This window comes from Schistocerca serialis, chromosome 4 (assembly GCF_023864345.2).
Source record: "Schistocerca serialis cubense isolate TAMUIC-IGC-003099 chromosome 4, iqSchSeri2.2, whole genome shotgun sequence".
Classification (NCBI taxonomy): Eukaryota; Metazoa; Arthropoda; class Insecta; order Orthoptera; family Acrididae; genus Schistocerca; species Schistocerca serialis.
This window is the reverse complement of record NC_064641.1, coordinates 896,808,344-896,831,048: the sequence shown is the minus strand read 5'-3', so window position 1 is coordinate 896,831,048 and position 22,705 is coordinate 896,808,344. Positions and strand designations below refer to the sequence as shown.

The window sequence follows — 22,705 nt, the reverse complement described above, 5'->3', positions numbered from 1 at the left end:
AGTGGAAACGAGAAATGCAACAACGCTGACACTCATCAAGATCACTCACGCCATAAGCAAGAAGTGCCTCTGATCCGTTGACTTTTCAAGTGGATCGATACGCTGTTTCTTTATTGGCGAGACTTTTGAATGACCAAAATATATTTCAGAAGTGACAAATCAGCCCGGCTTTCGTTTTTTTTCTTTAATCCTTTAATGACGCTTTTGCTTTAATGCCATTCTTAAATAAGCAGCTTCCCTATTTTCACCTCCTGATGAAGCCATCCGACAGTTCAGCATTGTCATTTTGTAATAAAACCCTTAGCTTAACGAGTATCAGACCGGATTTGTAATTGGATTCAGAACTTCCTTGCAGACAAAATTCAACATGTCGCTCTTAAGGGACAAAGTCGATAGAATTAACAGTATGTATGGCTGTTCGCAGACTATTTTGTTGTATACAGGGAGATTTCAACGCCACGAGAGTAGCGGAATGCCGGAAAACCTGCAGAGTATCGACGGTTGCTGCAAGAAATGACAGTCTAACCTGAGGAGGTGTTTTATATCCGGGACCTGAGGAAGACATTGAAATGGCGGAAAGAATTCCATTAACAAATGTTAATCGTTCTCGTAGCAGTAATGATATTCGAACAGTGCAAATTCAACTTGTTGCGCGTAAAATGCCTACGAGTAACCGTAAGGATCTACCTTAAGAGGAATGACAAAACCGGTTGTAGGAAAAGCAAATGAGATTTACTGGAAGAATCCTCAAAAGTAGCAGCTTACAGAAAAACTACGACAGATCTTTAATACTATTCTGAACACTACGACCCTCAATACCTTCTATTTATAAATGAATAGTTGTGAACAAACTAAGAGGGACGGGTTTGATCACGTTATCATTCTACAAGCGTGAGTGCGCGCACGCAGAACAATATCAAAACTGCGAGGCCTATTTACGATACGGAAGCAGACGAACACTGGCGCTCCGAGTGGCGTGGTAACGAACTTCGAATTCGGGAGGATATGGCGCCATAATCTGTATTTTTGCTTTGTGAATAAGTAGTACTATATGATATTTTTCACTTTATCGGTGTATCTGGTATTTATTTGTAAAACCCACTACTGCAACTTCAACCATGTGGGTGTAATCAACAAGAAATTATGATCCTGACTAAGGTCTCCTTGTGTGCATTGCCTTTATTGAATTGAAATGTCGTATGTTGCTTGTATTCTGCTTAATTTTCGCTCTCATCCGTAATACAGGATGGGGTGGGGGAGATGTGGTAAATGATGCCATATGTTGTTTCTGATTCACATGAAAGAGAAGCTGACGGGATCATATGGCAGTCTATTGACTCAACGATTATAAAGAATCCGCCTCGATTGCAAATAGAAACCGGATGTTGACCTAGGCTTCGGCGCGGATAACCACAACCACGCCTTCTTCGGAACACACAAACTACAAACTGCCTAAAGAGGCATAGTCCAACATCAATACAGAACGCCCGCGCCGAAACCTAGGTCAACATCCGGTTTCTATTTGCAATCGAGGCGGATTCTTTATAATCATTAAATTATTCACGATTGCTGACGCGCTGCAATGTTAAAAGTTCTCTATTGACTCACGTCAATTTTTCCTGCTAAAGAATCTGTGAGCAAGCTGCTCGACTTAAATGCATTGTAGGTATGTCGCTAGTATTCTACGTTATTTTTTGTCATAATTCGCTTTTCGTACTCTTAATGGAGGTCACCGAAATTTTCATTGACTTCTGCTAAAATGTACTGTTTGTAGTGCCTGTTATTAACATGTTAAAACATTTGCTTAACTACTGTCGCATTTTTAGCATTTCTATACAGTCACAAAGACTAAAGCATACTCATCTACATCTATACTCTGTAAGTCACTCAAATGCAGGGCACTCATTCCGTGGTGAGAACGAAGCACTCAAGTTGAATACCAACATTGTCAAACCCGCTAACATTACGTAAAACAAATGCAAGCAAATGCAACGTAGAATAAAAGCAAAATACTTAACACGCATTTAAATCTAACAGTTCACACCCAAGATTCGTGCGCATTAACAAATACACAAACGTCCACAGAATACCGTGTGACGAAACAAGCTTCTATTTTCTATGAAACAAAACCAAATGGGGAATCATTTACCCCACCAAATACTACGGATGCGAACACTACCATCAGAATGCGAGCAACATGCTTACAAAGCAATTCAAAGAGTGCAATACACACGAGAAGTCGCAATCAGAAGCACAATTTGCTGAAGCCAGATTCTGTTAACTACGAAACGAAAGAAAAAAAACAACAACAAAAAACACAACATGGAAGACGAAAGATCAGTCTGTAAGAAAGCGAAATGGGCTGATAAACTTCCAGCGCTCCAAGTGGCCTGGCACCGAAACTTGCCGAAAGTCCCCTATATATGAGTTTCACTTCCGTGGTTAGATGTTCAATAAAAGCCAGTGACTGACGCTACAAGAAAGGCATTGTGCATCACAGATATTTGCTGTTGAAATTATGGGAGTGCACGTTCGAATAGGGGGAGGACATATTTGCTCCTATATACGTTTTGCGAAATGACGAGAAAAAAAATGAGAACTCACGAGCTCGGACGGATCAGTGAGTCTCTCTTCCCATGTGCCATTTGCGAGTGGAACAGATACAGGGAAAGTGACACCACGGTGGCTTACCGGTGCAGAAATGGTGCACACAGCAAACATGCTGTCGAGTCCATCAAACAGGCATGCTGCCATCTGACACTCTACCAAAGGCAATACGATGGAAGGAATAAGAAACGTTAACGTCCAATGGACAACTGAGAACAAGCTCTAATCCGGAGTTACGAAAGCGGCGTTTCCTTTTCAAAGTAACCATACCTACATTTGCCTTAACCGAGTTAGGGAATATGCGGTAAAATCCTGGTGGCCCAATGGGGATCTGAACCACCGTCCTCCCGAATGCGACCCCAGTGATTGGGCTAACAGCTAATCTTATCTCTTGAAGGCAAGAAAAGAGGGAAAAATCTACAAGTTACACCAAAAACACAGGATGACTGAATCGATACACAAAAGCTCTTATTCTGGAGAGTCCGATCCGTGTTCCATAAAAAACGTCCGCCCTAACGCCATCTCGCTCCAGGATGTAATTAGCAAAATGAAGACTGACAGCAGAAGCCTCTGGAACTGAATATTCGCTTCTAACGAGGTAGAAATGGGTGAGAACGGTACCACCATAGTGTCCTGCACACGTCCGTCTGACAGTAACTGAAAGTCGTCGGTTATTTACAACATGCTGGAATGCTCGTGAAAATGAACTCACGCGCAACCGTTCAGAGGATCGCAACTGCAACGGATTTCTCAACGCGGCTCAAGTTTGTCGCCCCTCCGCAACTAATGCCATAACAATGCTCCGCGAAAAGTCAAGGTTGTGACAAATGTACACGTATTTTCGGCAGGAACATCAGAAGTACCTGTCTTTAGTATCTTTTTGTGCTGCAGGTGTTAAGCCAAAGTAACATCTTCTCTTTACTAGTGTAGTTGCGCACAAATAGGTGCCCCCTGCGTAATAAGTGTCGCTTCTCTGCATGTCTGATAAACCTCTCTAAATGGAATTACTTAATTGATATGGTATAGCCGCCCCCTACCAAGATGTGACAGCCATAATTATTTAACAGCGGGTTCTGAGATACTGAACATGGTAATTACCACTTACGGCTGTTGAATTTTTATTAACTGCGAATGCAACCTCCAGTGTAGTGCAGCGGCAGTTTTCCTACATAGGCCACCGCCTGCATTTGTCACAGAATACGGATGGCTTGAAAATGGACACAGGTGTCCTAAACTAGTCACGCCAAGACATAGCAAAAAATATACTTCTAAACGCAACTTGACTGAGTTCAACCAAGTATTTCAATTTTAAGACTATTTGTGGACCTATTTTTCACATGCAGCATGTTGCAAGTTCCTAAATTAACATTTGTATTACAACTTTTGTCTTGCGTAGCTTGATGTTTATTACGTAATGAAATATTATTCAAGGCGAAGCGGAAGTAATGTAGAATCAACGACTGATAATGATATCATCAAATCCTCTGTGAAAATCCATAATGAAATAATAGCAACAATAGAATCTCTGCAAATCTGGATACGCTTACTGTACTTTGAGCATTATTATTCCTTTAGGAATCAAGAAATAGAGAAAACATTTCTATCTTACAACCGACTGGATGGGTGGGGTAGGGACGAGGCTGCAGTCGAACATGTTTCCTGCATGTGAACATGTGTACAAGAGAATACCAACAATCTGGGCAGCTGACAAGTTTCACTGTGAATCGCATTTTTTTTTTAATTATAAATCACAGTGTACACATGTCATTAGTCAACATCCACTGCATTATCTGGTCTTTTCAAACTGACATTGAAATGACAGACCTGTGGCTGGTGGGAACAATATGATTTTGGTTTATGGAGACTTTTTGCGAGTGGGGGTCTGGCACAACAGCTGTCCTTCATGGATATAATTTTTAATGTACACCACAGGTTGAGGCAATAAGATTCTGCAGTCACTGACTAGCATACCCGTTAATCACAGAACAATGACATGAAACACTATTTTAGACAGTACAAGTAAATATAGGAGAGTAATGTGCTAATCTTTTGAGTAATCAGCATTAAGGCAAATAGGTATCAGGGACTAAAGCCTAACATAAGTACCTTCGAACTGACAATACTTTATTCACTTATTCTTTACGATTTTTTATTTGTTTATTTGAGCTCCAACATGGACTTTTTCGTATCAAAGCTAACCACCTGCATCTCAGATGTTAGTAAATATATCTAAAAAGAAAGATGATGAAACTTACCAAACAAAAGCGCTGGCAGGTCGATAGACACACAAACATACACACAAAATTCTAGCTTTCGCAACCAATGGTTGCCTCGTCAGGAAAGAGGGAAGGAGAAGGAAAGACAAAAGGATATGGGTTTTAAGGGAGAGGGTAAGGAGTCATTCCAATCCCGGGAGCGGAAAGACTTACCTTAGGGGGAAAAAAAGGACAGGTATACACTCGCACACACACACATATCCATCCACACATACACAGACACAAGCAGACATTATGGAAAATGTCTGCTTGTGTCTGTGTATGTGTGGATGGATATGTGTGTGTGTGCGAGTGTATACCTGTCCTTTTTTCCCCCTAAGGTAAGTCTTTCCGCTCCCGGGATTGGAATGACTCCTTACCCTCTCCCTTAAAACCCATATCCTTTTGTCTTTCCTTCTCCTTCCTCTTTCCTGACGAGGCAACCATTGGTTGCGAAAGCTAGAATTTTGTGTGTATGTTTGTGTTTGTTTGTGTGTCTATCGACCTGCCAGCGCTTTTGTTTGGTAAGTTTCATCATCTTTCTTTTTAGATATATTTTTCCCACGTGGAATGTTTCCCTCTATTATATTCAGATGTTAGTAAATTATACTAATTTTGTGGTTTAAAAATACTAGCAACACATACTCGACCTAGTCAGCCAACCAGAAGCATACTGGACACCAGTTAAAAGTCGATCGTGATTCAGATAGACTACGCATACTACATAAATAATTAACTGACAAAAGAAATTGTTTCTTTAGAGGGTATTCGTAAGTGTTCTGTCTGGACTGAGTGACCTATGACACTAACGTGTTACATCAGACAAATAACAAGCAATTACCTTATCAGCCCCATAATCACACAGTGCCTCCGAAGAATTGTCAATCAACCTTTCAGATTAAAACTGACCTGCAAAAAACTGAAATGACCATAGTTTTGCACAAATAAGGATAGTGTCATGTTGGTTATTTTAGTTTTATCTCCAAATTCTTTGTCAGTACCATAGATTACCACTAGATAACACTCAAATGCAAAATTATTTCATTGTTTTCTAGATTATTATGGGAAGGTTTTACGATGATTCGACTTGTTCTAAGACTTCAAGGATGCTTCACAAAGTGCTCTGCCTGAGATAGCAGAGCAGCAACACAACACTATATTAAGAAAGAATGGCCAGTGAGAGAAGATGTAATTCCAGACACAAATAACTTACGAGAACCTCTTGTAGACAGGGAAAAAAATTTCACTGTCCCTGCTGCATATTAAATTGTGACTAATTTAATAGTATTAAAGTTTTGACTACTGATTCTGCAGCTCTTCACTTTGTAAGTTAAATGTTCCCCGATATTTGTCACAAAAGTGAAAGCAGAATTTTCGCTGAGCCCCAGATTTGGCTCATATTGCACTCAATAGGAATCAATTACTTCAGAAAAACGCAATGCTTGGGAATTGTTCACAATGCTGCTGCATCAGTTTCTAGGTTAGGAAAAATGTGGGGTTTACCTAGGACTCTCAGATTCTTTTATTCACACCTACAATGCCCTTGGATGCAATATGCCAATTAAAATGGTCTAGCTGCCTTTACATATTCATTTCTTTACTTGAATTTAGGAACAGTGAGTCAAGAACATGGTTAATGTTTTCACCAAGACATTTGGTCTATGAAAAATACCAAGGAAGATGTGATACAGCTAAGATGATTGGGGGCGGGGGGAGGGGGGAGGTGTTATGTTTGAGCTCAGTGCGTAAAACAAAAGTTCCATGCAAACGAAGAAGCCATTATGATGGTCAATTTTTACTTTAATTCTCTGCAATCCAAAAAACCCTTTTGTAATGTATGTTGTATATAATAAACTAACTGCAGTGCTTGTAACTAGATTTTTTTTGTCTATTATTCATTTTGTTGAACACAATAATTACTGATGTTAGTCTAGTGCCCATAATAGTGAATATTCTGAAATTACACATTTAATATTTAAATTAGAGAAAAAAATAGATTTATAGCCTTCATTGACAAGTGCAAATACAAATAAAAAATTAAGATAAACAAACTTGGTTTATGAAGTTCTAATATACTGACGGTGCATAGAACCAGCAACATCAGAATCTTTTTCCGCCCTTCCAGTAGCCATCACAGCTGCGTTAAGTCATTTCTATGTGGTGAAAAGTTTTGGACCACCACATCCAGTTTCAAACAGCTGCCTTAGATATAAGGGTAATCATACAGTTCCTACCAATGTACACTTTGAGTCATCAATCTTCTGGCTGGTTTGATGCAGCCCACCGCAAATTCCTGTCCTGAGCCAACCTTTTCATCTCAGAGTACAACTTGCAACCTACGCCTTCAATTATTTTCTGGATTTATTCCAATCTCTCTTTCTCTACAGTTTTTTTCCCTCTACAGCTCCCTCTGGTACCATAGAAGTCATTCCCTAATGTCTTAACAGATACGTCCAATCATCCTGTTCTTTCTTGTCTGTGTTTTCCACATATTCCTCTCCTCTCCGATTCTGTGCAGAATCTCTTCATTCCTTACCTTACGAGTCTACCTCATTTTCAACATTCATCTGTAGCAGCATATCTCAAATGTTTCAGTTCTCTTTGGTTCCGGTTTTCCCACAGTCTATGTTTCACTACTATACAATGCTGTGCTCCAAACATACATTCTCAGAAATTTCCACCTCAAATTAAGGCTTATGTTTGATACTAGTAGACTTTTCTTTGCCAGAAATGCCTTTTTTGCCATTGCCAGTTTGCTTTTGATGTCCTCCATGCTCCACCTGTCACGGGTGACTTTGCTGCCTGTGTAACAGAATTCCTTAACTTCACCTTCTTCGTGACCATCAATCCTGATATGTTTCTCGCTGTTCTCATTTCTACTACTTCTCATTACTTTCACTGTTCTTTGATTTAGTCTTAATCCATATTCTGTACTCACTAGACTTCATTCAATTCCGCATATCATGTAATTCTTCATTACTCCACACTAGTAATCATTACATAAACACAAAAGTATTAGCTCTGTATGAGTATACAATGCTATTTCATTTGATGGAAAGGAATCACACTGGATAGTCATATGAAGTCAATCATTTTGTATTTACGTAATGATTACTACTGAGGAATACCAATTACTTGGTTACTCGCATGTGCATTGATGGGAACTGTATGGCTACACTTACTTCTAAGGTCATAGTTTGAAAATGGATGTGATGGTCCAAAAATAGTCACCACAAAGAACTGACCTGTCACAGCTGTGATGAATATTATAATGGGGGGTGGGGGGAGAGAAACACTTAGTCAAATTTTGTTTCCCTTTATTATTACAGTGCTCAAATTAAACAGGTACCTTTGCAAAATGTTAGTAGAATGCTTAACTCTTACGTCAGCACCATACTGGCTGGACAGGGATTTGACCTCGTTCCTTCCTCAGCGCAAATCTATTTTATTTAACCACTGTGCCAGTCAGCTCTGTCTCACACAAAATTACACGAATACAAGAACTATGCTATTAGGAACGCAACACAACCTTCTCCATCATGGTATATCCATTCTCAACTATGTTTAAAGCTGTTTCTCCATCACTTCCACTTCAGGCGCACTCTGAGATGGTTGCGAACACCTCAGTCTACTGCACATGCAGTAAAAGATTGCTGGTGTTTGATGTGGTCAATCATAATAAACAAAAACATCACTGTTAAAAACAATAAAGGGAGCCACATACAAGAAGCTACTTGTGGCACTACATGAAGTTTCCTCTGTGAATGGTTACTTCTGTTACCCTATGAAAGACTACTACTCACTGCACTGACATCACTTTTGCTGGATAATGAAACAACTATTTTTGGGACAGATGTAAAAATTAAAGGCCTTGCTGTGAGTGGTGATAAAAACTGTGATTGTTTCCACAAGAACGGTGAGGTGATCAACTGCTGTAGGACTACTAATGTGCACATTACGAAATGTGGAAATTGGTACGTTTTCAGGAGGAGAGACAAAAGGGGGAGGAGGTAAACATTTTATGGTATGGCATGGAGGGTGGAGTTATCACCTTGTTGGAAAGAGTTGTGCACCATACACAGAACATCAGAAAAGCTAGTTAGTGTAGAAGGATCTTAGTTTTAGGAACAAAGCAAGAGAACAGCACAAACAGGTAAAAGCAACTTAGTTCTCATGCCAACCTACTGATGGAAGGTTTTTTTACTGTACAAAGGAAGAAAAGGGTCTGCAATGAAATCTTTTTTGCACTTCACGTTTCAACAACGATAAGTGTAAAAGAAGATTGGATCTAAAATTTATTCCATATCTTGTAGGGGGAGTCAGTTCATAAAGCTTTTTTGTCAATAAGTCTATAAGGATCTATGTAGTAATAAAAGGTGCAGCCTTTAATACAAGCCAGTCTCTTTACAGCACAATGTATTGAATCCCATACTGAAATCACATACAAAGAGTGACTGACTGCGGAGAAATCTTAGCTTTCTACCAAAATCTGAAGCACCATTTAAAACTTTAAACCTTCATGAACTCTTACATTTAACTAAGATGTAAAAGTAATACTAAAAACTGCTCTGAAATTGAGAATGGTGACAACTCAAAGTTCATCATGTAAGGGAGATAATATTAAATTTTGAAGGTGATCATTGCAAACCAAATTAAACTCACTAATTTCTCTCTCTTTCCTTCCATGTAGGTTCAAAGCTCGATGACAGCAAGGTATGGATCATTTACTAGTTGGGAAAAAAGATTTTGACCAAATTACTTATGGAAAAACTGTCAAGTCATGAAAATTCAGAGACCTGCAACAACATTTTGCCAGAAGATCATGACAATGACTCATAGAAACGTCATGGATTTTTGACGCAGCTACATTGATGGACGCCCGAGAAGGTATCATCTGCAACAACTGTATTTAAACCTCTAAGCATATCTGTTGCACTGATCTCACATCTATTTGTAAATGTATTAATGTCTGGGTCAAGAGGAATATTTTATATGAGTCATCAGCTTTGCCCACTGACATACTGTTAACAGCCATTATGAAGTCCCTTTTGGTGCACATATAGACAGTGTTGTTAACTAACAAAGCAAACAAAAATGTTTACCTACAAGTACAAAAACCGGGTTGTAGTGACAGACTGATCTATGGCTTAGCTCATTTATCATTTAAATGGGAATAATAATAATAATAATAATAATAATTTGTCACTAGTATCACATTATAGTCACCAAGGTTGTTTACAGCATCTGTCGAAAATTTCCTACATCACTGAAAGTAGACAGCTCTTCTTGAATATTCCTCTGCACCCTATTGTCTTTGTCCACTCTACTTGCCCACCATATGTTTACTAAAGAAACAGTAAAAACAAAAGCAGATGGTGTGGAATGTCTCTGTAAAAAATCCAATAATGTCTTCCTGCTATAAAATGTAAAAGACCCTAATGAAAAGTATTAATAAAATGGATTGAAAGTGCAGAGACTGATAGTTACCAAACTTTATATGTTAACGTAGCTATTATTGCCTCTTTCCACATTTCATATTATGCAGTTCACAAAATTCATTTACTTTTCAGATAAATTCTACATATTTGACATATGAATCACTTTTGAAATGATGTAATAGACCATTCATGATAAATTACAATGGGACAAGTTTGTAAGCTGTAAATTTTCTTGGTTACTTTATTTATCTCCAGTGTGATGTGTGTCTTTTGTCAGCTTTTAATTCTTTCCACCAAGAACTGAAGGAAGCTAAATTCTTCCATGTGCAATTAAGCTGCACCTCCTCTGCTAGCAAATTTTAAGATTTTTGCAAGAGTGAAAGCAAAAAGATTACACCTTCAGCCCACATTGTACCAGTCAAAAGTACCCACAGAAAGACACTGCCTAATATGTTTACAAAAATCTACTTTCTTTCAAGGTCTAGAGTACTGAGCAAAAGAGGGTCCATCATAATTATGTCAGTGCATACCTCTAATTTTGATTACTAGTAGACAACAAGGAAACAACCACCCTTAAGTTAAAATTGTCTGACAATCAGAAAAAAAGTAGAAAATTATGTTCATTACCAATCTTTCAAACACCACACACAAAGTTGTTACACAATTTTCACTGGATGTGTTAAAAGAAACATTTGAATTGCCAAATGAATGAATGGACACGATAGAAACAAGTTACAGTTTATTTCCATTTATGCTTTCTTACAAATGTAATAGTTGGGAAGACATTCAGAAACATACCCGTGCCAACCTGAAGATCCAATGTGTGCCAAGAGCATTACACTGACAATGTTTCTAGCATAGAACAGATACTCAATAAAAATGGAATGAACTTTGCATAACAACCATCATAACAATTTATTAATGAAATTTTTCTAAGATTCCCTGTAAACATGACAATCTGAAGACTTCAAAACTTAGAAATGTTGGTCATCATTTTATAAATATTATGCCTGGTGCAACCAAATTCAATTGCGTAGTATTAAATATTTAACCCAGTATACTAGAAATAATATACACACAATCCAAAATGTATTCAACAGATATTCACAAGTAATGTTTGTCGTCAGTGCTACCTACACCAAAGGATGTTTACACAGCTACAACAAGCAACAAGCTATATACAGCTTTCTTTTGGACTCATTTACCACGGGCCTCCAAGGAAAGATCATAGAATTAATAGTGCCAATAAATGTCTAGTTTATGGTCAGGCATGTCACTGCAGAATCAATAACTGTCTTGTGTGCATGTGTACTAACGTTTGAAGACAACTAATGCAATCTGCTTATACGCTTCTACAACACTGTCTTAGGAAAATAAAAACATAGATATGGACCACTTTAACATAAGCTTTAACTGCACCACGGCGAATGTATCAGGCTTGTAAATCTGTTACTGTATTAGTGGACGCTTTGGACAATTTTAATAATGGCTCAAGTTAATTAACTTGAAATATTGAGTCACCTGGCATGTCTAAATTTTGAAGGAGAACAGAACCCATTACGCATAAGTTTATTAGTAGGAAAGTCGACTGAAATCGTTTCAACGAACAGTTCTCTAGTTTCAGAGAAGTTAATGGACTGTGTACGTGTGTTAAAAACATGTTCTGGCATGGAAATTAAAAGCATCTGGGAATTTGCTAGTGAAGTCTGGAAAATAGCACCGAAATGGGCAAGTGGTGGTGTGTGAGAAAAGTAATTAATCAATCAAAACCGGAACACTGAGTCAGTCGCTACTCATTACGTGAGCAAACAGAACTCGCGAACACACAAAACTAGTTAGGTCACTACTATGGTCCCAGTAAAGAAGAAATAAGAGCTGGTTGTACATATGTGAGACAACATTAACAACATTCAACAGACTATGCTATCACCACGAAACTGCAACAAGCTCCAAAAAATTTAATTGTAAACTCTTCACAAAGCACACGCACTGTGTACAGTTACCGTCGGCCAGTAGCTTATGTTGCGTTCTTTCAACTTTCGATGACGCTCTCATCTTCGAGCATACACTCATTCACAATTACTCCGCCAGGCACAAAGCGTTTACCAACAACACATCTCGCCAACCCGCAGCCTTATATTATTTGATAAAGTACCGTTAAGTCATACTTCAAATCATTATACCCATCACAACATGTAAAAAAAATAAAAACACACAGTACACACATCATTCCGATATTATTACGATACAAGTTTCACTCACCTCATCTTCCAGTTCACTTCTTACACAGATGCAAGCTGCTCTCCTCCTAAAGCCTTCTTCGTCGTAAATTCGAGTGGAATTTGGTTTTTCCTTAACCATTTTAAACTGGTCTCAGTAACAGGTTAATGTGCTGGAAACGAAAATTTTATTCACTATATGCATAAAACTTTCCCACGTTTGGTCTTCACCGCTGAAAAATCCTAAGGTCCCCCATGATTTAGGTTAACTTTGAATAAAATATTCAATCCCATAGTATAACAGAAACTGTATTCTAGAAACAGAAAAGTGTAATAAGCTGCTGAGTACTGATAACAGCACCCTTACAAGTAGACACTACGATAGCCACATCTCCTTACTCTCCATGGCAGTAACCTACTGCTTCTTCATGAACAGTCGATCAGCTGGAGGCAGATCGCGGACTCGGTGACTACGTTAGTCAGTTCCAGTAACTATTTGCAATCCCGGTTATCTTCAGAATAGGGTGACATCGAATGTTTGACAAGACAATACTTTTCATCACGCTTTAAGGCACTAATTGGGGTGACAATTAAAATAATCTCATAGCTACCTGAATACTCTAAAAGGCTGTTCTTCCGATTTCTGGTGTATTTCATTTCAGTTTTTCTTCTTTTTTTGTTAATAATTGCCAAGACACAACAGCCCATCATTATGCAGTAGTCTGTCCACAGTTTATGACGCATACAATTGAGTAATCCAATACTTCTATTGGCGTTAACGATCCCAAATTTCAAAAGACTTTAGTAAGTTCGTTTGTGGTACCTCGGTACAACGAATGTCCAAAATATCAAAAAAGTGCGCATTTCTTAAGTAAAGAAGATTCCTTAATGAGAAACATATCAGTTTTTCTTTTGTAAACGGAAAATATACATCCTTTTTTTCCACACACGAATGACAGATGCTCACCAGACGAACAATAAATTTGTAAATACACACATCACACACACAAAATCTTCTGTAACTCATTTATAAATTATTCAGAAATAAACTTATCATTCGTTCAAAGTACACATGCTGAGATCTTAAATACAAATATTTTTGGCGGACTTCTCGAATTTCGTCATACGATCTTGAAAGATGCCATTACATCAAACTGCTAATAATCACCTGTAGTCCCTACTGATCCAAAATAATCTCCCATTTGATATGAAGGATAGGGATTGGTTATCGACTGATTATTGTTTCGTAAAATTTAAATACATTATGTACACATTGCAAAATTCATACACACTTTTAACCAGAATGAAATTTTCACTCTGCAGCAGAGTAGACGCTGATATGAAACTTCATGGCAGATTAAAACCTCATGCCAAACTGAGACTCGAACTCGGGACATTTGCTTTTTATGGACAAATCTTCCAACGTCTGTCGTACCCAACGCAGAGTACAAATATCTCTGAAGTAATCATTGCGTTTTGCGCATGTTGTCAGTATTAAACAGCAGGTGTCACATGATCTCGGGACGACGCTGTTCGTAAATACTTGTCACGGAGTTAGAAACATCTAATATTACACGTATTTGTTGTGTTTTCACAGTCTACATCTATACTCTGCAAACCACCGGGAAGTAAGTGGCAGACGATACATCTCATTGTATCAGTTATTAAAATTTCTTCTATTCAGGTATGGAACGTGGGAAGATTGAAGGTTTGAATACCTCTGTGCATGCAAATTATTCTTATTTTATCCTCAAGATCCCTATGTGATCGACATATAGGGGATTGCAGAATAATCCTAGAATAATCATTTAAAGCCGGTTCTTGAAACTTTGTTAGTAAACTTTATAGGGATACGGTAGTTTATGTCTGTGTTCAAGAGTCCTCCAGTTCAGTTTCTTCAATATCTCTGTGACACACTCCCATGTATTAAACAAACCTGGGACCATTCGTGCTGCCCTTCTTTGTGTACATTCAGTATCCCCCGTCAGTCATATTTGGTACAGGTCCTATACACTTGAGCAATATTCTAGGGTGGGTCACATGAATGATTTGTAAGCAGTCTCTTTTGTACACTGATTGCACTTCCTCTGAACTCTACCAATAAACTGAAGTCTAGAACCTGCTTTACCCACAACTGAGCCTATGTGATCATTCCTTTTCATATCCCTACAGAGTGTCATAACCAGGTATTTGTATGAGTTGGCCGATTCCAACAGTGGCTCATTGATATTATAATCATAGGGTACTACGTTTATTCGTTTTGTGAAGTGTACAATTTTACAATTCTGAACATTTAAAGAAAGTCGCCAGTCTTTTCACCACTTTGGAATCTTATCAGGATCTGACTGGATTATGTACTACATGATCGGAAATGATCCGAACGTACTTCACTGGGGTACACCCGATGTTACTTCTACATATGATTATGACTCTACATCCAGGATACCATGCTCCGTCCTCCCTACCAAAAAGTTCTCAATCTAGTCACAAATCCACTTGATACCTCATATGATTGCGGGGGTGCCAACTTATAAGAAATATTGGAGGGGGGGGGGGGCATACTGGGGGTCTTGCCCTGGGAAATGCTCTAAATTTTAGATGAAAAATAGTGAGTTCTGAAGTTTTTTAAGAATTTTAGAGTCATATGATCAACATTAGAACTCCGAAAACTGGATTCTGGATAACTTAACACTCTGGGAAACTTGACAAGCCTGACATATTTTTTGTCTTTGAAAAAAGAAACAAAACATAAACACACATGGTATTTTCGTAAAAAGTTAATTTAATTTGCAGTGATAATCATGCTTATAGACTATTATAGAGCAGTGAATATGTAGCTCTGAGAGACTGAAATTATATTTAAACAAATCCTAAACTGTAATTAAAAGAATAAAACTTAAAATATTGCTCTTGCAGAGTAATAGCACTTTGATTAATTAGTGAAATAGCTAATTTAAGGTTACTTTGAATAAAGCATAGGGTTCATTAAATAAAAACAATATATCAATGTTAATGCTTTAATACAGTGAGTAAAGTTAATACAGTATGCCTAATATGTTGAGTCAAAAAGCATGTAAGTAGTGGGTTTTAATTGGATCTTACACCTTAAAACATTTAAGTATCTGAAAATAACTAATACAGCATTATAGTAATATAGTAATACAGTACTAAACTAGTACTAATATTTCGAAACTGGAAATTTAACATTATGTATGTATTTAATTCTCTAGTTTATAAAGATTTTTAATATTGCTCTAAATGCCATTAATAGGGCTAGAGTGTCTTTAGAAAGGCGCAAATGTCGACTGTCTCACAGGATTACTAAATATGAAGTCATTGATGACTGGTCAGATATCCAAAACATCTCGGTGGGTATGAAGAACAGCCAAGTTGTTCAATCGTTTCTGTCCCATTGTTGATTGGAGATATGACTTCAGATGTCTAATGGCGCTAAATAACTATTTTTCTGTTGCTGTCGTGATTGGAACTACTTGGAGAAGTTTAATGCACTTCACTACTTCACATAACATTTTTACAATTGCAGGCTATTGTATACTGTACTTTCTTACGTCACATATGTTTTTTAAGACCAGTTATTTTTTAGTAGCGATATCAGTTAACATGTTCAAGTGTAAGGGCAGTCTCTCAATGTCTAGGTCATTTTTGAAAAACTCAATTGATTTTTCCAAATTTGTTTCACCTCTGTTTACTAAAAGCAAGCTCTCTTATTCAACTGCAATAACCTGTGTGAGTCCAGTTGAAGCAAACCTCTCAGTAATGCACCATTTCACAAACTTCAATGTAAATAGCTTTGCAGTATTCCTTTGGGATTTTGAAAGTGTGGTGTCAGCTGGCTTCGTTGTTTTCGTACTTCTTTGGTATACTTCAATTCTGAGGAAGGGAAGGATCATCAGTTACTGAAGATTCTTCTTTTAAACTCAATTCCCCAAAAGTGTTCAAAACTATCACACCTTCCATTCAATATACAAATCAAGCCCTCATATACAATCCTGGAAATTGAAATAAGAACACCGTGAATTCATTGTCCCAGGAAGGGGAAACTTTATTGACACATTCCTGGGGTCAGATACATCACATGATCACACTGACAGAACCACAGGCACATAGACACAGGTAACAGAGCATGCACAATGTCGGCACTAGTACAGTGTATATCCACCTTTCGCAGCAATGCAGGCTGCTATTCTTCCATGGAGACGATCGTAGAGATGCTGGATGTAGTCCTGTGGAACGGCTTGCCATGCCATTTCCACCTGGCGCCTCAGTTGGACCAGCGTTCGTGCTGGACGTGCAGACCGCGTGAGACGACGCTTCATCCAGTCCCAAACATGCTCAATGGGGGACAGATCCGGAGATCTTGCTGGCCAGGGTAGTTGACTTACACCTTCTAGAGCACGTTGGGTGGCACGGGATACATGCGGCCGTGCATTGTCCTGTTGGAACAGCAAGTTCCCTTGCCGGTCTAGGAATGGTAGAACGATGGGTTCGATGACGGTTTGGATGTACCGTGCACTATTCAGTGTCCCCTCGACGATCACCAGTGGTGTACGGCCAGTGTAGGAGATCGCTCCCCACACCATGATGCCGGGTGTTGGCCCTGTGTGCCTCGGTCGTATGCAGTCCTGATTGTGGCGCTCACCTGCACGGCGCCAAACACGCATACGACCATCATTGGCACCAAGGCAGAAGCGACTCTCATCGCTGAAGACGACATGTCTCCATTCGTCCCTCCATTCACGCCTGTCGCGACACCACTGGAGGCGGGCTGCACAATGTTGGGGCGTGAGCGGAAGATGGCCTAACGGTGTGCGGGACCGTAGCCCAGCTTCATGGAGACGGTTGCGAATGGTCCTCGCCGATACCCCAGGAGCAACAGTGTCCCTAATTTGCTGGGAAGTGGCGGTGCGGTCCCCTACGGCACTGCGTACGATCCTACGGTCTTGGCGTGCATCCGTGCGTCGCTGCGGTCCGGTCCCAGGTCGACGGGCACGTGCACCTTCCGCCGACCACTGGCGACAACATCGATGTACTGTGGAGACCTCACGCCCCACGTGTTGAGCAATTTGGCGGTACGTCCACCCAGCCTCCCGCATGCCCACTATACGCCCTCGCTCAAAGTCCGTCAACTGCACATACGGTTCACGTCCACGCTGTCGCGGCATGCTACCAGTGTTAAAGACTGCGCTGGAGCTCCGTATGCCACGGCAAACTGGCTGACACTGACGGCGGCGGTGCACAAATGCTGCGCAGCTAGCGCCATTCGACGGCCAACACCGCGGTTCCTGGTGTGTCCGCTGTGCCGTGCGTGTGATCATTGCTTGTACAGCCCTCTCGCAGTGTCCGTAGCAAGTATGGTGGGTCTGACACACCGGTGTCAATGTGTTCTTTTTTCCATTTCCAGGAGTGTATTTTTTCCAGATCAGCGACACTTGGATGAGGGCACTGAATTTTTTCATTGACATCCTCTACTTGGTTCATTGCATGGCAATAAAGACGTAAAATGAAATAAGTCTTGAATTGTAACATTGACTCAAGGTAGCCTGCACATTTTTAACCTGCCTCTGTTTTGTCCTCTGCAGAAAATATTTCAAAAAATTCTAGGACTTTTTCGAAGTTTTTCAATATTCTCAAGATACTAGAAGTTTGCATAGTCCATCGAGCCGGGCAAAGGTGTCTAAGACCAGCTTCGTCATTGGCACTCTCACGGGGTATGCTTCTGAAAAGTCCCATCCTTTTGTTGGATTCCCTTAGGGCGTTTATTAAGTCCTTGGCTAAAGCCATAATATACCACATAGATGTAAGATGGCGGAGATGGTCTACAACTGCCAAATCTAAACTATGAGCAGTGCAGTGCACATAATGTGATTTTGGTTGTATATCCAAAATTAACTTTTTTAGTTCTCTGAATTTACCTCTCATATGTGAGGCACCATCATAGCACTGTCCTCTTGAGTTATCCATTGACAAATCAAGAGAAGCATAAACGTCTTTTAAAATACTAAACAGAGTTTGTGATTCAGTGTTGGGGGTCTAGTGTAAGCCAATAAAGTATTCGTTGATGATTAAGGAATCATTGACAGTATGAATACAAAATGACACTTGTTCGTGAGTCGAAGAATCACTTGTTTCATCAACAATAATAGAAAAATGTTCAGTCTTCTTGATTGAAGCCAATACATCTCTCAACACAGACTTTCCTAGTAGATCAATGATCTCGTTTTGAATATCGTGGGACATCCACTGATACCCTCACCACCTAACCAATCTTTAAACTCAGGTATGTCATTCTTTCAGAGTTCCAACAACTGAAAAAAATTTGAGTTTACATCTTCTTGCCCTTTAATTGCTAGTCCTTATTGGCATAGAAATTGCTCGGTAGTAAAAATTATCTCAAGAGCTAAACAGCCTTTCTTCATATCACTATCTAACTGTTCATTCAATTGGGAGGTCACACTTTGGTTAGTGGTAGAATTTAGTTACAGAACACCTTTTTCATGTGTAAACATATTTTCATGAAGACAGAATTTTTCCAAAGCCTTTTGCCACTCAGAAAACTCTACAGAAGTAAATATATCTTCATTACTTAAAACTTCCGGGCTGAATTGCCGTGGCCCATATATAGAACTTCTTCTCCTTCCTGACGTTTCGTTGCCTACTTCGGGCAACATCTTCTGAGGTGAGTTGGCGACTGGCTGTTAGGCGCTGGAGGTCCCGCTTATAAAGAGCGCTTAGATGGCACCACCACTCATTATGTGCTTTCACCTTTAAAACTATCTAGTGTCATCTCTCTCGATTACATGTAATCGATTGTCACTTCGTTGGTAAAAAGTCGACCGCTATATCTTGTCTAGTTTTGATCCTTCTTCTTTTTGATTACAATTATTTTCGTGGTTGTAGATCTCTATGGCTTCTCTATACATGCAGGTATAATAATGTGAGGTCCTAGCTATCACGTTTGTTCACTAAATTTTATTTCGTGATCACTGTCTTTGAAAACGTGTTCCGTTACAGCTGATTTGTCAATTTGTCCCAATCTACAGTTCCTTTTGTGTTCCATTAGGCGGGTATTAACCCTCCTTTTAGTTGTTCCAATATAAACCATGCCACAGCCTAATGGAACACAAAGGAACTGTAGATTGGGACAAATTGACAAATCAGCTGTAGCGGAACACGTTTTCAAAGACAGTGATCATGAAATAAAATTTAGTGAGACAAACGAGATAGCCAGGACGTCACATTATTATACCCACATGTATAGAGAAGCTATATAGATCTACATCCACGAAAATAATTTTAATAAAAAAGAAGAAGGATTAAAACTAGACAAGATATGGCGGTCGACTTTGTACCAACGAAGTGACAATCGATTACCTGTACTCGAGAGAGATTTCACTAGCCAGAGATAGTGGCACATGATGAGTGGTGGTGCCATCTAAGCGCTCTATGTAAGCGGGACCTCCAGCACCTAGCAGCCAGTCGCCGACTCACCTCAGAAGATGTAGGCAGCAGTGGGCAACAGTCAGGAAAGAGAAGAAGTTTTATGTATGGACCACGGCAATTCAGCCCGGAAGTTTTAATTAATGAAGACGCCGGTTCTGAAAGCTTACATGCTATAAATGTATCTTCCTTATTTTTTTAAAAAAAAAAGAACAGAAAATTGTACTAGATTTTTAGCGTCTGCCTCTTTGCAGGTTTTGCAAAAACTTTTTCAAGAGATGCTTCATATTGTAGCCATGTATATTTGATCAACCAAGACTTCTGAAATAATCTTCCCTTACTGGATTGTCCAGGTTTCGGCTGTGAACGGTTTTCGCCTGAAGACGACGAAGAAATTGATTACACAGTAATTGTTGGAGGTTGACTTGCAGTATTCTGAACTTCCAAGCGCCCTTTTTGGTAACAAATTTATCCATTGCAAACTTAATTCAGAATACACTAAGAGACTAAAGTAAACGAATAAAATATAGTCATATAAAATAGTCCACTAGACACTAAAGTCGGAACACTAAACATGTCTGCAGCATGCACTGTACGAAACTATCCACACTGAATTACTGCGACAGTAGGGTGGGCTTTATATAGCCGCAGCGTCATAATGGCTCGAACCGTCAAGGCGACATGAATTTGAGGGTTCCAGGCACTTCTGCTTCAGTTCTTTTGATATCGCCACGGCCGCAGCGCTGACCGCCGGCTCCAGACTTTACCCGAAGGTTCGCAGACCGTGACAAATTCTAAGTGTGCTCACAGCACCGTAACACTATCATGATTCACACCACTTGTTTGCAGTTAACTTGTTTACTACCATAATAATTATTTGTTTTAATGCACTACTGAATGTATTTTAAAAGGTAACTGTCATCAAACAAAGAAAAGAAAAAATTCAAACATAATTTTGTGATTTTACAAAGCATAGTATAAGTAATAATTTTCTTTAATTATTAGGGGGGTGGTTCTGCCCTAAAAGTTTGATGACTGTAGTTTTGACAATAAGCGTAGCTGTAGTACTGAGTCAAATGCTTTTAACCACTTGTTTATTCGTAACAGCAAGTTAGAGTCGCACAGCAGTAAGGGGCAGACGTCCGTTGCACCCTGCCTATTGTGGAGCTCGAGAGCGTTTATTTACTTCTTGGCGCTGTTTCGTGTATTGAGTCCCTCTTACGAGAGAGCCATGGCAGAGACATACCGCCAGACAACGATCAATATTGCATTCCAAGCAGAATATGCACGACCAAGACCTTACGAAATTGAGAACCTTATACGGGATGGCCCTTGGCTGGATCCACAGAATGTCATTGATGTTCACTTTTCTCCTCACTGGGAATGTTGTATATGCCAAGATGTGAATCGAAGAACTGTGTACTGAAATAGTCAGCTACCACGCACGAAACTGAAAGTTTAAGTGCACCGATAAACACACTGTTGATGTAATGACTGACCACACGGGTTTCGACCTGTGTACGATAAGGGCTTTCGAACTCACGGAATGTCGTCATGTCGTCTTTTAAGCCGAGTGACAATGTACTCAGTCACCTGCATGAAAAATGGAAAACATTTGAGACCAACACTGTACTCAACAGCGCCCGTCAAGTGAAAAAGTGCCGTCTTACTTGGTTATAGGTGGATGCAGGGCCATCATTATGTATGACAGACAGCCCTGGCTGCTACCAGGGGGGGCATGTCCGTCTAAACTGTCTCCACCTCCGGATTGTATAGGCACCACTCAACAACGCCGGTTCCCCTGCGCCATCCACAGTTCTTCTTGTCATCCATGCTGCAGTCACAGCACCAAGTGCCGCTCTTCCACATGACCCATGCAACCCGTCACAGGTGACAACTACCATTGTGGAGACTAACCTGACACTTTTCACATCAATGGAACCAGAGGCACTGTAGGGAGACACACTCGCCTGCCAACTACCGCTGACCACGACACGAGAATGGAACTGACGCGTGGCGTTGTACCGACTTCCACCTTTCTTCCACCTGGCAAGGAGGCAGTGGACAACCGCTTCCATTTATGCAAACAAAAGTCCCCACGGAAACGCCAGAGGCGGCACCGTGCGCCCTCGGATGATTATCTTCAAAGAATAGGGCCACAAGATGATGACAACATGTCCGATGACGCAAAGTCATCTGATGCGCAGATGTCGTACGACAATGTTCCGCCAACTTACCCCACAACACACCTTCAAGTCGTAGTGACGCAGTGGCGCTGAACCCTCCCACAAGCTTCCTGGGTGACGTCCCTCCTCCTGTGTCAATTCCACCTGTGTGCACAATGGACGACCTGTCACGGGACACCACGTTTGTACTTACGAGCTCTTGGACCGGTGACGGGAATAATGCCACGCTGTTGCCTGGTGCCGCGGAAGGACATGTTCCGATGCAGGCGCTGGGACAGCTGCGACACAGTGACTGAAAATGTGATGGATGCTGCCGCTGGTCCGCCCCTGACGGCCGACACCGGAGCGGACGCCACCTTCCCGATGGACGTGGTGATCCAACACTACTAACTGGCGACTCTCAGCATCAATAATATTCGTGCACGTCATCAACTGACGATGTTACAAGACATGCTGAATGGGGCGAATATAGTCGCTGTCCTCCTCCAGGTGATCTATGTCGAGGATTTCGTCGGCCCTTTCAGAAATACTGCTCACTTCTC

General features: G+C 40.1%; 1 protein-coding gene across 3 annotated transcripts in view; it reads right to left on the bottom strand.

The window, feature by feature from the left end:
* Positions 1–12,986, bottom strand: part of LOC126473569 (diphosphoinositol polyphosphate phosphohydrolase 2) — a 175,285-nt gene extending 162,299 nt beyond the window's left edge. Inside the window, exons 1-2 of one of the 3 annotated variants that reach the window (XM_050100704.1) lie at positions 12,887–12,986; positions 12,563–12,692 (exon numbers count right to left, since the gene is read on the bottom strand). In XM_050100704.1, coding sequence (XP_049956661.1) covers positions 12,563–12,661 — 99 coding nt within the window. In that variant the 5' untranslated portion in view covers positions 12,662–12,692; positions 12,887–12,986. Of the gene's footprint in view, positions 1–12,562 lie in introns of all 3 variants that reach the window. The other 2 variants (XM_050100705.1, XM_050100706.1) reach the window with 2 other exon arrangements.
* Positions 12,987–22,705: the final 9,719 nt, after the last annotated feature.